General features: G+C 42.7%; 1 protein-coding gene and 1 pseudogene across 3 annotated transcripts in view; one reads left to right on the top strand and one right to left on the bottom strand.

Annotated features, from left to right (window-relative positions):
- Positions 1-420: 420 nt before the first annotated feature.
- LOC116754080 lies at positions 421-24,762 on the bottom strand (annotated as a pseudogene).
- Positions 21,157-24,797, top strand: part of PDS5A (PDS5 cohesin associated factor A) — a 128,382-nt gene continuing 124,741 nt past the window's right edge. For 2 of the 3 annotated variants that reach the window (XM_032632222.1, XM_032632223.1), the window contains exons 1-2: positions 21,157-21,379; positions 22,235-22,415. In XM_032632222.1, the coding sequence (XP_032488113.1) occupies positions 22,275-22,415 (141 nt within the window). In that variant the 5' untranslated portion in view covers positions 21,157-21,379; positions 22,235-22,274. Of the gene's footprint in view, positions 21,380-21,466; positions 21,589-22,234; positions 22,416-24,797 lie in introns of those variants that run through there. The other variant, XM_032632221.1, reaches the window with a different exon arrangement.

The following is a 24,797-nucleotide window of genomic DNA, read 5'->3' as shown; positions in this document are numbered from 1 at the left end:
ATATAACAATAAAATGGACAATCACGAAGAAATGGACAAATTCTTGGAAAGGTATAATTTTCCAAGACTGAACAAGGAAGATTTAGAAAATATAAGCAGACCTATCACAAGTAACAAAATTGAAACCATAATTAAAAACCTTCCAACAAACAAGAGTCCAGGACCAGATGGCTTCACAGGTGAGTTCTATCAAACATTTAGAGAAGAGCTAACACCAATCCTCAAACTCTTCCAAAAACTTGCAGAGGGATAAACACTCCCAAATTCATTCTACAAAGCCACTATCACCTGATACCAAAACCAGAAAAAGATATCACAAAAAAAAGAAAATTATGGACCAATATCACTGATGAACATAGATGTATATGCAAACATTTACAAATACATTCCTCATGAGCAGTTCTGTTTTGGCGATTAATAGCAAGCAATATGCTTGGATTAGAGGTCCAATTTCCACTCAAATGCAAAGTTTCTTCTCTTCTGGCAACAAAGCCATTTGCAAAGACCTGGAAATCATGAGCTTCCTAGGCAGGAAGAGGTGCTATTCTGGTTCGCCTGAAGATAGCCTTTCAGATTGGCTGGTGTTTTATCATCCCCTTTCAAGACCGGGTGTGTGTTGTTGATGATGGAGTCAGGCCTGCCATAGTTGGGTGGATTTGCATAGGAGTCATAGACGAGCTGAGCCAGCATGGGGGCGATCTGAGCCATGTCCCTAAACACATCCCCAGCGATGTGGCCAGTCCACTTGGAGAGAGCTTCCAGGTTCATGGGCTTGATGACCTGGTCTGTGGATCCCTCGATCTTGAACAGGGAGACACCGCCAGGTTTACCGATGAGGTCCTCATGGATAGCGTCGCTCCAGGTGATGCCGAGGAAGTCAAGGATGAGTTTGAGGGAGCGCTGGGGGTGCAGCACCAGCTGCTTGTAGTACACGGGCAGGCACTTGTCCTTGCCCACCTCCATGCACTGGGCGTACATCACCTCAATGGCCTTGTTCCCCTTGTTGAGGCAGTCGCGGTAGCTGCTGAGGTCGAAGCCAGCGACGGTGACCTTGCGGGTGATCATGGAGTGCATGGAGGCCCGGCTGTCCCGCACCATCAGCAGGAACTTGGAGTTGGGGAACAGGCGCGACAGGTAGACGGAGGACTTCAGCGTGAAGGCGTCTTTGTTACAGAGGACGGGCCGGCTCTCCATGCTTGGCGATCACCACCAAGATGAAGGCCGGCGTCCAGCACTCGCCTGTCACACCCGCCTCGTCCAGCGGCAGCTTCTCCCGGCCCGACTTGGACCAGGCCTGGGCATGGCCAGCACGCGGGGGATGATGCGGGTCTCCCCGGCAGCGCAGCTTGGGGTGGGCCTCCAGCATCGCACGCGTGAGCATGGTGCCACTCCGGGGCTCGCTCCCCGCGAAGATGAGCGGCATGGCCTTGTCGTAGAGGTACTCCACGTGGTCCGTGCCCACCATCACGAGGTCCTTCTGCTCCGGTCACATGGCCCTCCGGGGGCCCCCTAGCACCGCCTGGCACTCCAGCACCTGCTGCCCCAGCTGGACCACCAGCCCAGGGTCAGGGCAAAGCCAGGTGCCAGCAGTGCCCTCTGCACTGACAGGCGCATGCTGGGCCCAGGGCTGGGGGCGCTTCAGCGACAGGTGGGTGGGAGCCCCAGTGGGCTCACATCTCCCCTGGACATTCTCATCCCTGGGATCTAGCCCTTGTGGCTGCTTGCCAAGACTCTCCACTGGCTGAGCCTGCAAGAGACGTCCGTGCACCCAGCGACTCAGTGCACGCCAGCCGCCCCGGCCCACAAGATCTTTTTCGACCCACCTCTTAGAGTAATGAAAATAAAAACAAAAATAAACAAATGGGACTTAATTACACTTAAAAGCTTTTGTACAGCAAAGGAAACCATAAACAAGACAACCTTCAGAATGTGAGAAAATATTTGCAAATGAAACAACAAAGGATTAATCTCCAAAGTATACAAACAGCTCATGGGGCTGAATATCAAAAAAACAGACAATCCAGTTAAAAAATGGGTGGAAGAACTAAATAGACATTTCACCAAGAAAAACATGCAGATGGCCAAGAGGCACATGAAAAGATGCTCAGCATCACTAATTATTAGAGAAATGCAAATCAAAACCACAATGAGGTATCACCTCACACCAGTCAGAATGGCCATTATCAGAAAAGCTAGAAACAATAAATGCTGGAAGGGGTGTGGTGAAAAGGGAACCCTCCTACAGTGTTGGTGGGAATGTAAATTGATACAACCACTATGGAGGTTCCTTAAAAAACTAAAAATAGAACTACCATATGACCCAGCAATCCCACTACTAGGCATGTACCCTGAGAAAACCATAATTCAAAAAGAGACATGCACCAAAATGTTCATTGTAGCACTATTTACAATAGCCAGGACATGGAACCAACCTAAATGTCCATCGACAGATGAATGGCTAAAGAAGATGTGGCACATATACAATGGAATATTAGCCATAAAAAGAAACAAAATTGAGTTATTTGTAGTGAGGTGGATGGACCTAGAGTCTGTCATACAGAGTGAAGTAAGTCAGAAAGAGAAAAACAAATACCATATGCTAACACATATATATGAAATCTAAAAAAAAAAAAAAAAAGGTACTGATGAACCTTGTTGCAGAGCAGGAATAAAGAAGTTGACATAAAGAATGGACTTGATGACATGGGGTGGGAGGGCGAAGCTGGGGCGAAGTGAGAGTAGCATCAACGTATATACACTACCTAATGTAAAATAGTTGGCTGGTGGGAAGCAGCAGCATTAGCACAGGGAGATCTGCTCGGTGCTTTGCGGTGACCTAGAGGGGTGGAATAAGGAGGATGGGAGGGAGGCTTAAGAGGGAGGGGATATGGGGACATGGGTATGTATATGGCTGATTCGCTTTGTTGTACAACAGATACTAACACGGTATTTTGAAGCAATTATACTCCAATAAAGATGTATTAAACAAAAAAAGTAATTAAAATAGCCTGACCACTGCAAAAAACATAGATTAATTAATTAATTAAAAAACCTAAGCGCCAGGACTTCCCTCGTGGTCCAGTGGCTAAGACTCAGCATTCCCAATGCAGGGGGCCGGAGTTCGATCCCTGTTCAGGGAACTAGATCCTACACGCCACAACTAAAAGATCCTGCGAGCCAAAACTAAGACGTGGTAAGGCCAAATAAATTAAATAAATATTAAAAAAAAAAACAAAAACCTAAGCCCCGTTGTTATCAAGATGGGAAAACCACCTCTAACCTTAGGATAGGGCTGAGAGCTTACTTGCTTTCAGCTCTGGTTTTACCTTTGTTTTTGGTTCCCAACTATCAGTTATCCATTGCTACATAACAAACAACACTAAAACTTAGTGGCTTCATACAGCAATGTTTTACTATATCTCACACTTCCCTGGGTTGAATGTGGGTTCCCCTCTGCTCATTCTGCCTGGGGTCATTGATGAAGCTGCACTCAGCTGGAGGGTCCAAAACGACACCATTCACATGATTAACAGTCAGTGCCGGCTATTGGCTGATGCACCTCAGTTTTTCTCTACATGGCTAGACCAACTTTTTTACATGGCAGTCTTGGGGCAGCGTTACAAAAGTACAAAGTGGAAAACTGTAAGGTTTCTTAAGACCTAGCCTTGGAAGTCATATAACACATTTTCACTATATTCTATTGGTTAAACGGCATTATATAATACAGAATTTGACCAGTCTTTGTCTCTGGTTCCTGGGATTGAGGCTCTAAATCCTTGGCACTTCCTAAGTACTAAGGATGTCTTTGCTATTCATGACCCCCCTTGGATATCACCTTAGTTTATGCTATGAGATAAAAAGACTCATGATGGGGCTGGTCACCAGAAAGATCAACTATATGATTAAGAGGTTGGGGCTTTGAGCCAGTGTAATCTCCAGAAAGGGGAGAGGGGCTGGATATTGAGTTTAATCACAAGGCCAGTGATTCAGTCAATCATGCCTATATCATGAAATCCCAGTGAAAACTCTAGACACCAAATCCCAGTTGAGCTTCCTGGTTGGTGGATACATTGATGTGCCAAGAGGGTGATACACCCTGATTCTACAAGGAGAGGGCGTGGAAGCTCTGTATTCAGAATCCTCCCAGACTTTGTCATATGTGTCTCTTCATTTGGTTGGTTCTGACATGTACCCTTCATAAACAAACTGTTATTGTAAGTATAGTGCTTTCCTGAATTTTATGAGTCATACTAATGAATTATCAAATCTGAGGGGGATCATGGGAACCCTCCATATTTTTAACTAGTTGGTTGGAAGTGCAGGTGGCTGGAGGATCCCACTTGTGGCTGGCATCTGAAGCCAAGAGCAGTCTTGTTGGAGATCATGACATTTAAGCTGTGGATTCCTACAGTAATGCCAAATAATTAGCATTAGAATTGAATTGTATTGCAGCACACCAGTTGGTGTCAGAATACAAGAGCAATACAGGTAGGTGTAAAGGGTGAGGGAATAGACCATCTCTTGAACAAGAAGCAGCAAAGTTGCACTGCAAAAGGAAGTGCATATTGGGATGAGAGGAATTTATGGCCATTAAACATCAGTTCTTTACTTAAAAGAATATTTTATTTTATCCAGCATTTCTAGTTTTTTTTTTTTTTTTTTTTTTTTTTTTTTTTGGGGTACGCGGGCCTCTCACTGTTGCGGCCTCTCACGTTGTGGAGCACAGGCTCCGGACGCACAGGCTCAGTGGCCGTGGCTCACGGGCCTAGCCGCTCCGCGGCATGTGGGATCTTCCTGGACCGGGGCACGAACCCGTGTCCCCTGCATCGGCAGGCGGACTCTCAACCACTGCGCCACCAGGGAAGCCCTAGATGTTTTATAGGAAGATTTTTCCAGTTATCAGTTCACAATATTACCAAAGAAAGGGGAACTAAGATCCCATATGCCGCTGGGCAACTAAGCCTCACGCCACAACTACTGAGCTCCTGCGCCTCAACTACAGAGCCCATGTGCTCTGGAACCTGCATCACAGCTAGAGAAGAGAAAACCGGCACGCCACAACTAAAGAGAAGCCCACACTCCACAACGAGCACTGCAGCAAAAGATCCCATATGCCACAACGAAGACCCAACACAGACAAATAAATAAATTTTAAATATATATATATATTACCAAAGAAAGAATCTATCTTGGGACTTCCCTGGTGGTCCAGTGGGTAAGACGCCATGCTCCCAATACAGGGGGCCCAGGTTCAATCCCTGGTCAGGGAACTAGATCCCACATGCATGCTGCAACTAAGAGTTAGCATGATGCAACTAAGGAGCCCAAGTGCCAAAACTAAGGAGCCAGTGAGCCACAACTAAGACCCAGCATAACCAAATAAATAAATAAAATAAATATTTTTTAAATTATTATATAAAAAGAGAAAGAATCTATCTTTATTAATTACTGTACATGCTTAAGTGTGGTAGTTAGAGGCTAAAAAGGAAAGGCCAAAAGGAAAAATCCTGCCACTAGCACAGAAAGATTCATTTAAGAGAAATCTAGAGAATAGAGAAGATGATGGGCTAGTAAGTACTAGTTAAAAGTACGTGATAAGAATGAATTATCTAGCAGGCTGGAATGGAGTATTGACTTTGAGCTAAAAAAAGAAAAAATGTGTAAAATAAAGAAGAAATATAGCAGAAACAAAAAGAATGTAAAATATTAAAGGGCCATAGAAATACTCTCTGGAAAGAAAATTCCTGCAAGAAAGATAAGTCTCTACTCAGGGGAAAAAAATGGTTCAAAATACTGTCTTTTTTAACTACAGAAATAAGAATTCACCGAAGACTGATATTCTTCATACTGTCATGTTTGTACAGTGTTGTTCTTCGATTTAAAGTCACAGTCATGGGACTTCCCTGGTGGTCCAGTGGGTAAGACTAGGCACTCCCAATGCAGGGGGCCCGGGTTCAATCCCTGGTTGGGGAACTGGATCCCGCATGCATAGTGCAACTAAGAATCTGCAGGCCAAAACTAAAACATCCTGCATGTCGCAACTAAAACATCCTGCATGTCGCAACTAAGACCCGGCACAGTCTAAATAAATAAATATTTTTAAAAATAAATAAAGTTACAGACACATGGTCAGTTAATCTACAACAAAGGAAGCAAGAGGAAAGACAATCTCTTCAATAAGTGGTGCTGGGAAAACTACATGTAAAAGAATGAGATTAGAACATTTCCTCACATCATATACAAAAATAAACCTAAAATGGATTAAAGACCTAAATGTAAAGCCTGAAACCATAAAACTCCTAGAGGAAAGCACAGGCAGAACTCTCTTTGGGAGAAAATATCTTCAAGTGATATAAGCATCAAGGGGTTAATATCCAAAATATATAAACAGCTTATACAACTGAATATCAAAAAAAAAAATCAAAAAACATGCAGAAGACCTGAGTAGACATTTTTCAAAGAAGACATACAGATGGCTAACAAGCGTATGAGAAGGTGCCCAGCATTGCTAACTACTAGAGAAGTGCAAATCAAAACAGCAAGATATCACCTCAAACCTGTCAGAGGGTCTATCATCAAAAAGTCTACAAATAATAAATTTTGGCAAGGATGTGGAGAAAAGGGAACTCTTATACACTGTTGGTGGGAATGTAAATTGATGCAGCCACTATGGAAAACAGTACGGAGGTTCCTCAAAAAACTAAAATAGAACCACCATATGATCCAGCAATTCCACTCCTAGGTATACATATATGGAAAAAAAATGAAAACACTAATTTGAAAAGATATATGTACCCCAATGTTCATAGCAGCACTATTTACAATAGCCAAGATATGGAAGCAACCAAGTGTCCATCAACAGACAAATGGATTAAAAAGATGTGGTTTATATATATAATGGAATATTAACCATAAAGAAGAATGAAATTCTGCCACTTGCAGTAATGTGGAATGACCTAGAGAATATTATTCTTAGTGAAATAAGTCACTCAAAGACAAATACTGTATGATGTCACTTATCTGTGGAATCTAAAAAAATAAAGCAAACAAATGTTCATAGCAAAACAGAAACACACTCAGAGATATAGAAAGCAAACTAGTGGTTGCCAGTGGGGAGAGGGAAGGGGGAAGGCACAAGATAGGGGTATGGGATTGAGAGAAACAAACTACTATGTATAAAATAGATAAGCAACAAGGATATATTGTATAGTACAGGGAATTATAGCCATTATCTTGTAATAACTTTAAATGGAGTATAATCTATAAAAATACTGAATCATTATGCTGTATACCTGAAACTAATATATTGAAAATCAACTATAATTCGATTTAAAAAATAAAGTCACAGATACAGTAACTAAAATTGGAATAATCAGACAGTGATGCATATGGCGGTAGCAGTTGACTTTCCGTAGCACACCCAACCCCAGGAGTTTCTTTAAGACTGAGACTGCTTCTGCTGACTATGCAGATACACTAAAAGTACCATGGGGTTATACAGTAAAGCTAGAGTTACAGATCACTGCTATGGGGTCAGTTCTTTGGGGGAAGTAGGAAAGGGATAAGGGGAAATAGGATTAAGACCATTTGGCAGGGCATAAAGAGTCGTTTAGGTAGTTACGGATTCCTCTTTAGACTAGAGGGTGTAGACAAGATCAGCTCCCCACCTTCAAGCATCAGCAAGAACGCTTTCCTACCTGAACATCCTCTATCTCAAAGTATGGTTCATGTATCAGATGTTGGTGATGTGGAACTCAGGCCAGGCTGCTGCTGTGTCCGTGTTGAATTACCTGGCCTGGTTCTTTTTATCTGTAGATGCTAGACTCCAAGTGCCTCATGAGGTCAACAAAAAGATCAGGTAGATATTGAACTGTTCTTTGCTTGTTTATTTAAACTTCTGTGCAACACAGAGCATACTCCTGCCTCTGCACTGCAGTGAGGTGGGAAAAACAGTGGACTAAAAATCTCACAACTCTTACACAAGAATGTTCGCAGCAGCTCTATTCATAATGACCAAAACCTGGAAACAACCCAAATGTCCATCAGCAACAAACACCTGCAAATACATGCAACAGCATGGTTGAAAGATAAGTTAAAGAAGTCTTATACAAATATATAGAGTATACATATATATTCTAAATTTCACTTATATGACATTTTAGAACTGGCAAACTGGTCTTTTGGATTCATTCACCACATTCCCACTGCTTATGATGAGCTAGCTACACTGTCATTCTTTTGTTTTCCTCTATTTCAATCAACAAGTACCTTCCCACTTCAGAGCCCTTGTTTCTACTCTTCCCCCTGAGTAGGATACCCTTCACTCCCCCTTTAATCTAGATACTCCTCTGGTTTTCATATACTTTTTCTCCAAGGAAACTTTCCCTAAGATTCAGACTTAGGTTATCTCTAGAGCATTTTGCACTTCTCTTTTATCACAGTATCATAATTATAAATAAATAATTATTGATATGATTACTTGCTGGGGGTCTGCTCCTCCTTAGACTATGAATATCTCAATGTCAGGGACTATTTGTGTCTATTCACTATTCTATTCTCAGCCCCTAGCAACATTCTTGAAAATATAGTAGGCAAATAATAAATATCTGTGGATGAAATAGCTAAAGGAATGAATCTTTCCGTATTTCCATACTCTCATTTTCTAAAACTTTGGTTATCTTTGATCACCTTTTCATATGACAATAGTTTTTTGTTTTTTGGGGGTTTTTTTTTGCGCTACACGGGCCTCTCACTGCTGTGGCCTCTCCTGCTGCGGAGCACAGGCTCCGGATGCACAGGCTCAGCGGTCATGGCTCACGGGCCCAGCTGCTCCGCGGCATGTGGGATCCTCCCGGACCAGGGCACGAACCCGTGTTCCCTGCATCGGCAGGCGGACTCCCAACCACCGCGCCACCAGGGAAGCCCATGACAATAGTTTTGTTATATTATTTTCTATATAGAGAATGAAACGTAGTTTTTCTTTTCTGTAATCTAGTTACTCAGGTTTTTTTTTCCTATTGCTAGATTTAAAAAGTATATTTCAGCTCCACAACTTGTTTCAGTAATGTCAGATAAATTTTTAGGATCATTGACAAATACGGGAAGCCCCCTACCAAGTTTCTTTCATGTATGAGGTGCAAGATTACAAGGCATCTGAAGATCTCTTGTTCAGTGACAAACCTTAAAAACTCTGCATTGTCAACATTCATTGACAGTTTGCAGAGGCAGAGTTCCTGGAAGCCATTTCTACACTCAGACAACTGGCAATAACTTAACTATACATAAAAGTGATTGCAAACCACATAAATATATTTCGCTAAATCCAAATTACTTTTTTTTTTTGGCCCTGCCACACGACTTGTGGGATCTTAGTTCCCCAACCAGGGTTCGAACCTGGGCTCTCGGCAATGAAAGCTCGGCTATTTAACCACTGGACTGCCAGGGAATTACCCATTGCTAAATCCAAATTAAATGTACCAAATTCAACTCCCCCTCAGTCAGATCCCAAAAGATGCCTAAGGACACTCCAATGTCTCTCAAAATGAGGGAAGTGCTAAAGAAGTGTAGTCACAGGGGATAGAGACAGTAGTCTAAATCTACTGTGGTTAAAACTGCAAATTTTACAAACTCTTATGACTGTGTGGCTCTGCTAAGGTACTTCCCAGGGGGTGCTGAAACTTCAACTTCATTAGCTTCTTGGTAAATCCATCTCTGCCTACCTCTCTCAGTTGTTAATAGCATTAAACAAGATATTGGGTATGAAAGTACTTTTTAAACTATAAAGAACTACACACAGATAAAATGACGATGACAATGGGCTCCCAGCCTCGGTCCAAGCTTTGTCCACTATATTTAAGTCTGGGATACCTAGTAACCTGGTGGGAAGAGCTAAAATAATCCTATTTGCCAGAAAGCAGAAGCAGTTCCTGGTGAGAAAATTTATCCTAAGAGAAAAGCCAGGATTGACATATTTGACTCAGTAAACAAAGCCCATGATGCCTACAGTAAGAGGTGATTATTGTCTAGCCAAGCCCTCTTGTGCACTGTCTCATCCCTTTGTGGGAGTCAGTTGAGGGGTGCATCATGAATAAATACTAAAATACCTATTTCGGGACTTCCCTGGTGGCACAGTGGTTGGGAATCTGCCTGCCAATGCAGGGGACGTGGGGTCGATCCCTGGTCCAGGAAGATCCCACATGCCGCGGAGCAGCTAAGCCCGTGTGCCACAACTACTGAGCCTGCACTCTAGAGCCTGCAGGTCACAACTACTGAGGCCACACACCACAACTATTGAAGCCCCTGCGCCTAGAGCCGGAGCTCCACAACGAAGAGTAGGCTCCACTCGCCGCAACTAGAAAGAAAGTCCATGTGCAACAACGAAGACCCAACACAGCCAAAAATAAATAAATTAATTTAAAAAATATATCTATTTCATTGAAATAACCTTGTAAGTCATTGGGCCAAGGAAATTTTGTTAGAGAACTTTCCAAAACTCCACTCCAGAACTTCTTAAAACTTCAAAAATCAGAGCAATATCCTCAAATCTTTTTTTTTTTTTAATTAATTAATTTATTTTTGGCTGTGTTGGGTCTTTGTTTCTGTGCGAGGGCTTTCTCTAGTTGCGGCAAGCGGGGGCGACTCTTCATCGCGGTGCGCGGGCCTCTCACTATCGCGTCCTCTCTTGTTGCGGAGCACAGGCTCCAGATGCGCAGGCTCAGTAATTGTGGCTCACGGGCCTAGTTGCTCCGCGGCATGTGGGCTCTTCCCAGACCAGGGCTCAAACCTGTGTCCCCTGCATTGGCAGGTAGATTCTCAACCACTGCGCCACGAGAGAAGCCCCAGGGCAGTCCCTCAAATCTTAAAACAGTTCAGTTGACTGGATAATAAAATACCCTGGATTCTGCCTATGCAGTTTCATGTTCAAATAGAATAATAAGCTATTTATCTGTATTTTTATATTGCTATGCATCATTAAAGCAATGATACTTTGATAAAAACTTTTTTTTAAAAATGTAGGTATGTAGCACTCTCCCATTTCTCCTAGGTCTTATGTCAAGCCAATCCATATCAGAGTTGACATGATTGGATAAATCCTGGGAAGGGAAGAAGAGAGCAGTAGATTCTATATTCTTAAAAGATTATAGTAATATTGGAAAAATCTAATTCTACTTCATTGTTGACCCTAATTTCTCCTGTATCTGGAATGGTGTCAGAGATAATAGCAGTAAAAGTCTAATACTCTGTCCTGTCCTATAAAGTATCTCCTTCTCCTCCTCTACTTATGTATACCACTTGAAAAAACGTACTGGTTCATTTCTAGTGAAACAGCAGAACCATGCCTGGGATAGGGAAGGCAGCAGTGGTACAGCCCAATATTAAACATCCATATTTTTAGCCAATTAGGGATAGACACATAGTCCAGAATTTTCTGTTTCAGTTGACCAAATATTTATTGAGTCCCTGAGTGTGCCAGGCACTGTTCTAGGCATTTGAGATACACCCTGAATAATATAAGCAAAGATCCCTGCCCTCACATGGTTTGTAATCTAGTAGAATGTACACAATAGTACCTTGCTTCAAGTTAGTGTCAGATATCCCCAGATTCACAACAGAGTAAGTGTTTGGAAAGGGTTTCTCTACTCTTTACATATCAGCTTCCCCGGCCCTCAGTGGACAGGGGTTCTTCCATCTAAGTCCACAGAGCCACCCTACCTGGCTATCCCCCTCTCTGCCAACAAAGAAAAAACATCCTCCCCTTTGGCCCTACCCTTTCTTTTCTTCTCCTTCCATGACACCTGCACTTTTTCCCCATGATTTTATGTCTTCTTCTCTACCTCTGGCATAGGCTGTGGGCCATTCAGCTCTGTTCCACTTTAGATCAGACCTGGGGTATGTCAAATCCTATCAGCGGAGTATATACAATCAGACTTTTCACATTGCAAAGACTGAACTCCCTCATGTGTTAATATTCTGAAGGGGTCCTTCTATTCCCATGGTGTATGCTCTGCCCCAGGAAGGGAAGAGCATACAGGGAGGAAAAGAAGGTCTGTCCTGCCGTACTACCAGTGAGAGAATCAGGGATGCAGATCAGGGTACAGAAATGGAGTTTCTTGGAGATAATAGTTTTCTGTTTTATTATATGAAAAAAGATAGATATTGTGTTATAAATTTTGAACTTATTAATATATATTAAATATTATTTATTAAAATGTGAAAATGTATTTGATTTTTTAAGGTTAAAAAAGCCAAAACTCTGAAAATTCCATTTAAATAATTAATTCTGATGCTAATGGAGAGGGTTTTTTTTTTTACGAATTGGTGGGTGCATTGGGAATTTTGTGTGTGCTTTGGTACTACTTTTAACAAGATAAACCTTTGGTGACAATTTTTTGAAAGATGTGCTTGGTTTATGACCCCAAAATCTTTCCTTTCTCTGGAAATTGCTGTTGGTGTTCCAGTTCATTAGTGGTGGCTCGTCCAGAGGTATGTTTTAGCCATGACCCTGCCCACCTGGCCCCAATTGATTAGACCAGTTATGGGCACCTGGAGAGACAAACCATAAACAGTAAACATAATAAGTAATAAATTATTTAGTATGCTACATGATAAATTCTATGGAGAAAAGAAAAAAGAATTAAATTTATTGTCCTTAGCATTTGCAATTTGGACTAAGAAATTCCAGTTTAGTCTGGGCTGATCTAAGATGAAGGAGTTGTGAGCTTAGAAGATGGATGGTTCTCTTCTGCATGTCATGTGAACTGAAAAGCAAAGAAACGAGCCTCTTCAAAGAGCAAAGAATGAAGCAGGCATTCAGAGGGAAGTAGACAGCATCCTGCATGCATGAATATATAGTAATAACATAATAATAACACAAGAAAACTTCAAATTGCCTGTTGAAGTCAGGGACAATATCTTTTCCACCTTGCATCTTCAACATCTAGTAGTATAGAACTTGCAGACAGTATGTGCTAAGTGGATCAAGGTATCAAGACCCAATTTAACAGAGGTTCTTAACTGGCCTTCCCTGTTGTATTCAAAACAAAACAAAACGAAACAAAACAAAAACCTCAATACACACAGAGATGGAACTAACTTCCATGGAAAGTTCTAGCCTCAGTACATGTTTGGCTCAATCAGTCTTTGATTCTACACCTACAATTTTGCAAATTCAAGTGGCTTTCAGATTGGCAAACCTGAGGCACTGGGGTATGTTCAAACACCAAAGATTCCCCATTATGTTCACTATCCGGTGCTTCCTAAAGAATGAAAAGAAAACTGATATATTCTAGTAATATTTTCGATTGAGTGGAAAGGAGTTTTCTGATTAAGTTTCAATTTGTCGAAAATTCAATTAACAAGAAACTTCCTATCTCCTGAAAATCATGATAAATCTGTCATGATTAGAAGGTGAAACAGCCCTTGTTAAATTTCCTGCAGGCTCACTGTTTAATTTTCTGTAGTCTCTGGACGAGTCTACGCATAACTGAACTCTGAAGAGTTTTTCCAAAACAGTATTTACTAGGTAGTCCGCATTCCAAATACTATTCAGTTTCTGGAACTACTTGGAAAAATTTGGAAGACAAAAGTTACGTAAATTCTTGGCACATTCCTTGGATAAGTCAGATGGTGCTGACTACCCGTTCTGATGTGGTTACATTTTCAATTAAACCAGAAATTTGAAGTTCAGCTACTTATTCTTACAGTCTGCCACAGTTATTATGGTAATGACATTTGATAGCTATAAATCATAGAAAATATTGCATTTATAAAAATTCTTAGTTAATAAAATGAACATAATGAAAAGAATAATTGATTATTAAACAAGCAAACGTTAACTTTAGTCCATTCACTTTTGTACAATCTCATTTAGTACATTATATATTCTCATTTCTACACTGCTTTTAAAATTCCAATTTTGGACTTTTCCATAACAGCTGACAAAGGAATACTTTGAGCCAAAGCTTGGTGGAGCTGCCTGCCAAGCAACAGTTCCATTTCTGCAGTTTCTCTTAGTTGTACAATTATTTAAATATTTGCTTGCATATTGTTCTTGTTTCCTAAGAATGTGAGAAAATGGAAAAATGAAAATGTAGATTCTAGAGATAAATTAAGGTTCACAAACTTAATGCAATTGAGAAAATTGTAGAAATCAGGTAAGCTGTCACTCACTGCTTTATAAATGTTCTATAGCTCTCTTTAAAAACAAACCAAAAAAATTAGGTCCAAAAATGAGAGTGATGAAATTTGTCTCTCAGAAGGTAAAATGCTTTTGCTACTTTACAGCTACTAACTAACCCACTTTAAGACAAATTTTACTTATGGCTGGTGGCAGGTGTATTAGTTTCCTAGAGCTGTTGTAACAAAGGACCATGAACACAGTGGCTTATAACAACAAAAATTCATTTTCTTACTGTTCTAGAAATCAAGGTGTCAGCAGGGTAATACTCTTTCTGAAGGCTCAAGGGAAGAATCCTCCCTTGCCTCTTTCCTTAGTTCTGGTGCTTGCTGGTGATACTTGGCATTCCTTGGCTTGCAGCTGCCTCACTCCAATCTTTGTCTCTGTCATCCCCTGGCCTTCTTCCCTGCATGTCTTTTTTTCTTTTTTTGGAGTAAAATTGCTTTACAATGTTGTGTTAATTTCTGCTGTAGAATGAAGTGAATCAGCTATATGTATGCCTATATCCCCTCCCTCTTGGACCTCCCTCCCACCCCACCCTCCCATCCCACCTATCTAGGTTGTCACAGAGCACCGGGCCTAGGTCCCTGTGCTATACAACATGTTCCCATTAGCTATGTGTTTTACACATGGTAGTGTATTTATGTCAAACCTAATCTCCCAATTCGTCCCACCCTCCTCTTCCCCCCATGTCCACGTGTCCGTTCTCTACATCTACGTTTCTATTCCTATGTCTTTTTTTTTCCCGGCTGTACTGCAGGGCATGTGGGATTTTAGTTCCTGACCAGGGATTGAACCCTCGCCCCCTGCAGCGGAAGCGCGGCATCTTAACCACTAGACCGCCAGGGGAGTCCCTCTGCATATCTTCTTATAAGAACACCAGCCATTGGACTTAGGGTACACCCTAATCCAGTATAACTTCATTTTAACTCATTACATCTGCAAAATTCCTACTTCCAAATAAGGTCATGATTTGAGGTTCCAAGTAGACATTAATTTGGAGGGTACTATTTGATCCAGCCAAGCTAGGTTCATGGATCATGGTTAAGATTTCATGAAGTACAATTGTTCATTCTAAATCAGGTCATATTTGGTGGTTAAAGTTCAGAAATTTACTCAAATTAGTTCAAGTGAAAGGGATTTTACCATAAGGAAACAATGCTTATGTGGAGCCTAAGAAAAATGGAACAATCAGGACACAAATTAGGGCAGCTCAGTTTTCCTTAGCATACTCACATGCAGAAAGCTGAAGACCTTTACTATTTTACATTGATATAATTCAGCTGAAAGTTCCATCTGTTGCTGAGTTTTAGTTCACAGCGTCTCTCATGATATTTTGTTTGGCTCAGCTCAGCCTGTGGACTGCATTTTCTTGGTTCTGGTGTGTGTGTGTGTGTGTGTGTGTGTGTGTGTGTGTGTGTGTGTGTGTGTGTGTGAGAGAGAGAGAGAGAGAGAGAGAGAGAGAGAGAGGAAATATATAGGACTGGGATAGGAACAACTGTCTGAAAAGAGTTTGCAGGAGGGGAGGCAATGATTATCCTAATACATTTCCATAAATGAATCTTTCTGTCTTTACTGTAATGAACAAAAGTATTCATCATAAGTTTACTTTCTTATTTTATTTAATTCATTAATTAATTAATTTATTTTGGCTGCACTTGGTCTTAGTTGTGGCACGTGGGAGCTTCACTGCATGGTGTGGGATCCTTTGTTGCAGCGTGCAGATCTTTAGTTGCAGCATGCAGACTCATAGTTGTGGCATGCGGACTTCTTAGTTGCGGCATGCAGGATCTAGTTCCCCAACCAAGGATCGAACCCTGGGCCCCCTGCATTGGGAGCATGGAGTCTTACCCACTGCACCACCAGGGAAGTCCACTTTCTTATTTATTTTAATCATATAAAATAGGAGGTTGACATCCCAAGCTTCATAATAAAAATACACTTTAATGTGATTGTTGAAAGTTTAATTACCCTGACAATTCTTTTAGTTTTATAATCATTTATCATCCAAATACTAGCAATTTAAGGAAGGGCTGCAAAGTGGCATTCATATAAAATATAACTCCAAATAATTTCTCATTTTACTACCACCATTAGAAAAAAATTATCAAGGGGGCAGAATTTCTTTGACATTGGGAGATATAATTTTTAAAAATATTAAAGTATCGGGCTTCCCTGGTGGTGCAGTGGTTGAGAGTCCGCCTGCCGATGCAGGGGACACGGGTTCGTGCCCCGGTCCGGGAAGATCCCACATGCCGCGGAGCAGCTGGGCCCGTGAGCCATGACCGCTGAGCCTGCGCGTCCGGAGGCTGTGCTCCGCAGCGGGAGGGGCCACAACAGTGAGAGGCCCGTGTACCGCAAAAAAAAAAAAATTGAAGAGAGATGTGCATGGAGTCTAAGGTATTAAACAAGATTCAAATAAAGTCTTTAAATTACCATGACAAATAAGTTAATCATTAACATCTTGGTCACACTAGGCTAAAATGATTCAGACTTCATATTTTTAGTCATCAGTCATCAGTGAAACATGTTAAATTCATTTCATTCACTACAGATAGATATGTTATTATCCTATGCCTAAATATATTTAAATTTTAGCTAAGCTGTCAGTGATATCTGGAAAGACACTTAAATAAATTAAAGTACAATTTTTTTAGTTTCACACTAATTATGATGTATTGTTAAAATTTCTCTGTGACCAGAGGTATATAGAAGATTCAAACGTTTAATCTGTGAAATTACTCAGGATAAATTAGCTAGTTACATTTTAAATTGAAAAGCGAATAAAGAATTTCAGATAAACAAAAAACATATTTTTAAAAACTGCTTTAAATATTTTTTCATTTTTATCTGTTTGGTTGTATTTTTACCTTAATTCACTTTCACTATAAACGTCTTTAGTCTCCTATTACCCCAATTCATCCTTTGAAACTACCACTCTGTTCAACATCTGTAGCATTCAGTGTGAACACAGTTTATCCTCTACCCTCATCTTCTGTCAATCACTCCTACAAACTTTTCACTCCAGAGCTGCACTGTCAAATATAGTAGCCACTAATGGCTGCTTAGATTTTTAAAAATTAAATTAAATTGAAAATTTAGTTCTTTCATTGTAGTAGCCACCTTTCAGGTGTTTTATACTGGTACCTACAGTATTGGACAATGCAAGTGTGGAACATTTCCACTGTTGCAGTGCCCTAGAGTTTGGATCTAGAATTTCTATGTAGGAAGAATTTGTGGTTGGTAGTATGATTGAAATGGGGGTTAGGGATTTGTCCTGAAGCTGCATTGGATGCCATTTGGTACATAGATTGTATGCTTGTACATTTGTATATGGGAGAGGGGCTGATGGAAATTAAGTGGGGGTAGAATAAGTCTCACAAAGCCAAGCTACTCTTTTATGCAACTATTGTTCTAATCACATCAAAGTCTTTTCCTCAAAAAGAATTTGCACTTAATTACCTCAAGGCTTTTTTTCACCTTGTGGTTATCTCTGTTAACTATTGCTCGCCCCACAAAAACTACTCACCACAACAACTCACCCTCCAATGCCCAGCCTCAAATGCCCCTTCCTTTGGGAAGTTCCCATAGCACCCCTTTCCGAGGCTCCCAGACAATATAATGTAAATCCCTGTTATAATATAAATCACACCCTTGCCTTGATTATGTTTCGTTATATGTCTGTGATTCCTCCATTAGACTCTGATACTGTCAAGATCAGGGACTTTGCCTTCTTGTTTTCTAAATATTTCCCCAGGGCCTAGTATAATGCCTTACCCACTGCAGGAGCTGAGTAACTGTTAAATTAACTTTTATTGATTTATTATTATTATTTATTTATTTATTTATTTTTTTCGCGGTACGCGGGCCTCTCACTGTTGTGGCCTCTCCCGTTGCAGAGCACAGGCTCCGGATGCGCAGGCCCAGCGGCCATGGCTCACGGGCCCAGCCGCTCCGCGCATGCAGGATCTTCCCAGACCGGGGCACGAACCCCCGTCCCCTGCATCGGCAGGCGGACTCCCAACCACTGCGCCACCAGGGAAGCCCTAAATTAACTTTTAAATAGCTTAGATTCTAAAAGACATTCTGACTCTCAATCTGTTCCAAGCACAGTCCTCCCCATCTCAGTTAGTGGTAACTTCATCCTTCTAGTTACACAGGTCAAAAACTTTGCTTTCTTGACTCCTCTCTTTTTCTTGTACCATTTTTCATCACTTCCACTGTTATTACCCAGTTCTTATTACCATCTCTCCTTGGGATTTTTGCAGTTGTCTTATACTTGGTTACCCTACTTTTACTTTTGCATCTCTACATTATTTTCAACCCAGCAGCTAGAGTGATTCTTTCATTTTACATATACTAAAAAATTATGTGGGGGCTTCCCTGGTGGTGCAGTGGTTGAGAGTCCGCCTTCCGATGCAGGGGACACGGGTTCGTGCCCCGGTCCAGGAAGATCCCACATGCCACGGAGCGGCTGGGCCCGTGAGCCATGGCTGCTGAGTCTGAGTGTCTGGAGCCTGTTCTCCACAACAGGAGAGGCCACAACAGTGAGAGGCCCGCATACCGCAAAAGGAAAAAAAAAAATTATGTGGAGCTTAGTATGTACCAGTTACTATTCTAGGCACTTTACAAATGTTAACTTATTTATCCCTCATAATGACCCTCTGAAATAGAAACTATTATCCTTGTTTTACAGATGAGGAAAATGAGGTACAGAAAAATTAATTTGTCAAAGGTTGCCTAGCACATAGAACATAAATCATATAATATCACTTCTCTTTTTAAAACACTTCCATCTCAGAGTACATGCCAAAGTCTTTCCAAAGGCCAAAGGCCTAAAAGGTTATATGTGGTCTGCATCTCACCCCTGCTTCTCTACTTTATTTTCTTCCATAGCAATTTATTTATTTTTTTTGTCTATCTCTCCCCAAACAAATTAAGCTCTACCACAACAGGTAGGGATTTTTGTCCACTTCCCCACTACAGATTTTTTTCTCAGTGCCCAAAACAATGCCTTGCATAATAGGCCCTCTTTAAATAATTGTTGCTCAAATGAATGTACCTCTTCTCATTTACACTAAGTGAAAACTTTAAAAAAAAGAAAGTAAAAACAAGAATTTCAGAATTCCTGAATTTTAGAATTATATAAATTCAACATTTTTATGTGTTATAATCCTTAGGGCTTACTATCCTATGAGTGTTTATAAAATCAAACAGTATCAAAAAAGTAATAAGTTGTATAAAATTAAAACTTATGGGTATATGCAAAACTCCATTTAATTATGGGTAAATTACTTAGAGCAAGAATGAAAACAAAAAGCAGCACTCTTTAGCTATTTAAATGTGACAGATTTTTAAAAATCATATGTGAGAGAAGAGCCTAAAAAGAGTGTAGGTTTTGGTCAATTTCATAGTTTGGATGAAGACAATCTTAAATGGATTCTGCCTGCTACTCTAAATGCCCAAGAACAAAGCTCTGACTTTTGGGCAGAGTTGTAGCAAATCAGCAACTGTGGTGTGTTAGATTCCAAGATGATTGTTCCCTTGTGGAATACCCGAAAAACAATTCAGTGAGGGCAGCACCTATATTTATTTTTTTAGAAAGAATTTTCAATATTTATTTGGTTGTGCTGGGTCTTAGTTGCAGCAGGCAGACTCCTTAGTTGCAGCATGCAAACTCTTAGTTGTGGCATGCATGTGGGATCTAGTTCCCTGACCAAGGATCAAACCCGGGCGCCCTGCATTGGGAGCGTGGAGTCCTATCCATGGCACCACCAGGGAAGTCCCAGCACCTATAATATTTTTAAGATCAAGCAAAGAATGTGGAAAAGACCGATGGATATCCATCAAGAATAATTTAAATAAATAATCGAATATAATTTTAAACTATGGTAGTGGTCAGTTTCAAGAGCTGCCTGCTATTTCACATTATTGTGTTCTTTTTTCAACTTCGTTTTCGGAAATTATGTACGTGCTTCTGAGGTTCATCTGCTTCAATTTTCTTTTACATTAAACTGCTCAAACACCACTGCATTGGGCTTTCCTTTGGATGAAAGAAAGTTATTCTTCGGTATACTTAACACTTAAAAAAAAATGAATTATTCCATATTCACAAGAGCCATCTATCTAATTTGTAAACACGCTTATTTCTGGATTCCAGTCTCATAGATCTTCATTCTCCAGGTTTGGGAGTGGAGTCCAGGATCCTACGTTTCAGACCTTTCTTTAAGAACTACTCGACTCAATGCTATTTTCATATTTTGCTGCTTTCAAAATACTAATTTTAGACATCTAAAGAGGGGAGGGCAAACTCTGGTGGCTGTCAGAAGGAACAAGAATGAGCGGCCCACGTTGTACCATGTTGCAAAACTTTTCCTCAGTTGGTAGATCCTCCGTCCTTGGGGAGGAAATCAGTTCATTTTCACCAAGTAATTCACCATTTTTCAACCATTTCCGTCCACGTCCCTCAGGATGAACCCCAAAAGTCATGAACTCATCTCCGCGGCATAAGATAAAGCCCTGTTCGTCCCGCTTGCCCTCACAGGGCCGCGGGGACCGGTTCGCTTCCCGCCAGCCGGGCTCCTCCTCCGCTCGCCTTTCGGGTCTAGTCCTCCCGGAGGCGTTCGCCGCGGCAGGTCTTGGCGCCAACCGGGTGGCGGCGCTGTCTGCCCCGCGCGCCACCGCCTCAGGCCCGAGGGAGGCGGAGGCACGGCCTGCGGAGGAAGGGGCGGGAGCGAGGCGCGCGCCCTTCTCTCGCGTGCTCCCGCACCGCTCGCGTGACCGACCGGTGGGTGCTAGAGGCGCCGGCTGCCCGGAGCACGGACTGCCGGGCGCGCGCCGCTGCGAGGGGCGTCCGGGTCCGGGTTGGCGGACCCGGCCGGCGCGAGGTGCCGGCTGGCGGGCCCGGGGTTCCGGGGCGAACACACGAGCACACGCTCCTGGAGGAGCCTTTTCCGAGGCTGCTCTTCCTCGGCCAGACGGAGAGCGGCAGTGTCTCCCCGCCCAGCGCTCACTCGCCCCGCGTCTCCCCCCGCGGCGACTGCTCCTCCTCGGCACCGCCAGCCCCAGCGCCGCTCCGGGGCGGGCGGCGGCGGCGGCGGGACCGGCGGAGCCGCTTTGTGTGCAGCCCGGAGAGGGGCGGCGGCGCAACCACCTGACAGAGGCCCGGGCGCTCGATGCACCTTCCGCCCGCATGAGGAGGAGGTAAAGGCGGCGGCGGCTCGGCTCCCGCCCTCGGCTGGTGGAGGGAGGGGACGGAAGGGGAGACCGGAGCGGGTGGGGGGTGGGGGCGCGGGACCGAGGCCCGGCGGGGCTGCCCGGAGGTGCCGGTAAGGCCTCGGCGGCGCCGAGTGGCCGGGGGCGAGAGAAGCCGCCGGGGAGCCTCAGCCGAAGTTGAAGGAACAAAATGTGAAGTGTGGAGCCGCGTCAGCCGCTTCCTGGCTTGGGGTTCGGGGTGGAGGGCGGCTTGTTTTCCCCTCCCGCGGGGGTTGGGGAGCGGGACACGGGAGGGGCGGGAGCGTGGCGGGGACGCCTGGGGTTCAGCAGCTCTGCCCGGCAAGGGCGTTCGTCCCCGGGAGAAGCCGCTGCGTGTGGGTCCGGTTGGGTCCCTAGTTTTGAGGCCTAAGCCGAGCCCTATAGGCCTCGCGTCTCCTTTCCCGGAGGGGACCGGCCGGGCGGGGACTCGAGGCTTCTCTCTGACCGAGCGGGGGCTTTAGGGGTTTTGCCGGGCTCTCGAAGCCGCCAAACTTCGGACTTCGGTGTTTGGGGGTGGATTTCATTGTGAAAGGAGGACTGGGAAACTCCTGGCGCTGCCCGGGGCTTCCCGCGGCCGCCGGTGCCAGAGAGCCCAGTGGGCCCGGTGTTGGAAGGGCCCGCGTGGGTGGGCGCGGCGCGGCGGCCGCCAGGATCCAAGCCCCGGGAAGGAGCGGGTGGCGGGGCCGCCGCGAGTCCCCGGCCTCCCGGGAGAAAGGGCCCTTTGCAGATTAGAGATTTTTGAAATGAAAAAAGAGGTTACAAAGTCGTCCCTTTCCCGCTGAACTTTTGTTTTCTGACCGATAGAGGCCGGTAGAGGACTGTGAAAGAAAAGTTGTCCCCCAGGATGGACTTCTCGACCGCGCAGCCCAAGCCTGCCCCTGCCCTCTGTGGCGTTGTGAGTGCCGACGGGAAGATCTCTTACCCTCCGGGGGTAAAGGAGATCACCGACAAGATCACCACCGACGAAATGATCAAACGACTGAAGGTAAGCTCCTCTGGACCGAATGTTCACATTTCAGACGTTTGTGGTAGGAGGTGCTCTCTCCTGTGGTATTACAGCTCTGCTGGGCCTGGCCTTTAAGAGTTTCACTGACCAAGGCTTTTTTTTTTTTTAGATATTTTACGTTTTCTTTTACCGCCTCTGAAAGGTATTGTTCTATCTTGGCTATATCTTTGAATGGTGATTTCTGTTAGGGGCATAATCATTATGGGAAATTCGAAGGGTGTATGTGATCTTTTTTAATCTTACTTTTTTTTAAAGTATAAGAATTCGAGTATTTTTTTAAGTTTTTTTTTTTTCTAGAAATATTTACGAGAATACTATGCAGAGTAGCTTGCAGCCTTAAAGGTAGGCAGTAATTTGCTTAGGAAGGTTTTCATCAACTTCTGAGGAGACTGATTTATCAAAGCACAAAAGGCATTTAAAAAATTATTACAATTTTCTAACATCCAGAAGCTTAAATATGTATATAGTATGGTTAAACTTTGACAGAAGATACTGACTTTTCATAATTCAGGCTTGAAGTAAGATGATGATTTATGTCCACACGTTCAGAGGGGTTTGTGTGTGTGTGTTTGTTTAAATATTTATTTATTTGGCTGTGCTGGGTCTTAAGTTGCGGCATGCGGGGATCTAGTTTCCTGACCAGAGATCAAACCTGCGCCCCTTGCATTGGGAGCACAGAGTCTTAACCACGACCACCAGGGAAGTCCCCAGAGGGGTTTTAAGAGAGAGTGATTATGGCTCTTTTTATGAGTCAGTGTATTTTTAAGCATGGTGGTCCTAATGTCAAGGTTGTAAGTTTCAGCCTTAGGTAAGTTAATTTTTTGCTTTTTGTTGCATGGACATAGATTGTGTATACAGCCTTACAAAGTAAGTGCTGTTCTTGTTAAGGGATCAGCTTGATGCAGTGTTTCTCAACCAGGACATGTTTGACCCCCAGAAGACATTTGGCAATGCTGAAGATGTTTTGGTTGTCACTATTGGGGCTGGATTGGAACAGGGTAAGACTGGAGACAGGGAGTCCAGCTAGGAAACTGTTAACAGTCGTCTAGGTCAGAGATGTTGAAATCATGAAGTAGGGCTATGATAGTGGGAATAGAGTGATAGGGAACGTTACAAGACACATTTCAGTGTTAGAATCAATCAGTGTTGGTGGGAGGTGAGGGAAGAAACGATGTTGACACTTTGCCAGTCTTTACCTTGGGCACTTGGTGAAATGTATTTTAAGGAATAATCTTGCCCCTTTGCTTTTAGAACTTATAGTGCCTAGTAAATGTTTACCATGTTATGAGTGATTAATATTTAAAGTATTCCTGTAGTTTGTTGTTAAAAATCTAATTGGATTCTGTGGTTTGTTGCCCCTTTGGAAGGAATGGGACACAATGCCGTCCATTAAAATAAACCTTGATATTAAAGACTGTACATAAAGTAGGGTGCTTAATTGATGCTTCTTAAGGTTATATTGTTATTGTTCTTAAGTGTTCTGAGATGCTGAAATATGAATTATGAAATATAAAGCTAAGTTAAAAAATTTATAGGTCCTTTAATTTTTATTTTCATATTAAGAATATCAAAACGTTGAATTCTAGTGGCGGATAATCTTGTTAAAAAAAGAAAAGTTATGACCGTATATACATCTTCCATTTGGAAATAGATTAAATATCAGAAATATTGTTAACTAGAAATTGACACCAAGTCTAGAATGAGCATACGGTTAGAATATTCATTTTTTATGAGTTTTTTAGGAAGTTAAATTTGATACACATATTAACCAATTTGAATGTCCTATTGCTAAAATTTTGCTTTTCTCAAGAATTATGATTCTGTCTTCCTCCTGCCTTTCTAAGTCGATTTTGACTCTGTACATTTTAGGGATCCATGTTTAAAGTATTACTGTCTCGTTGGAAGTATAGGTTTCAAACAATATTTAACTGTATTTTTGATAACTTTGGTGTTATTTGTGGATAAATTTGGTAGTTTGTTATAACACAGTAACAATGTTCAAATGCTGTATAAATACAAAAGTGCTTAAAGGCAAGTAAAATCTTGGTCAGTGGGGCTTCCCTGGTGGTGCAGTGGTTAAGAATCCGCCTGCCAGTGCAGGGGACATAGGTTCGAGCCCTGGTCCAGGAAGATCCCACATGCCACGGAGCAACTAAGCCTGTGTGCCACAGCTACTAAGCCTGTGTTCTAGAGCCCTCGAGCCACAACTACTGAGCCCACGTGCCACAACTACTGAAGCCCACACGCCCAGAGCCTGTGCTCCGCAATGAGAAGCCCACACACCGCAACGAAGGGTAGCCCCCGCTCGTCGCGACTAGAGAAAGCCCGCGTGCAGCAACGAAGACCCAACGCAGCCAAAAT

Source organism: Phocoena sinus, chromosome 5, assembly GCF_008692025.1.
Source record: "Phocoena sinus isolate mPhoSin1 chromosome 5, mPhoSin1.pri, whole genome shotgun sequence".
Lineage (NCBI taxonomy): Eukaryota > Metazoa > Chordata > Mammalia > Artiodactyla > Phocoenidae > Phocoena > Phocoena sinus.
Note: the sequence above shows the minus strand (reverse complement) of the source record. Positions and strands in the feature narration are given on the sequence as shown.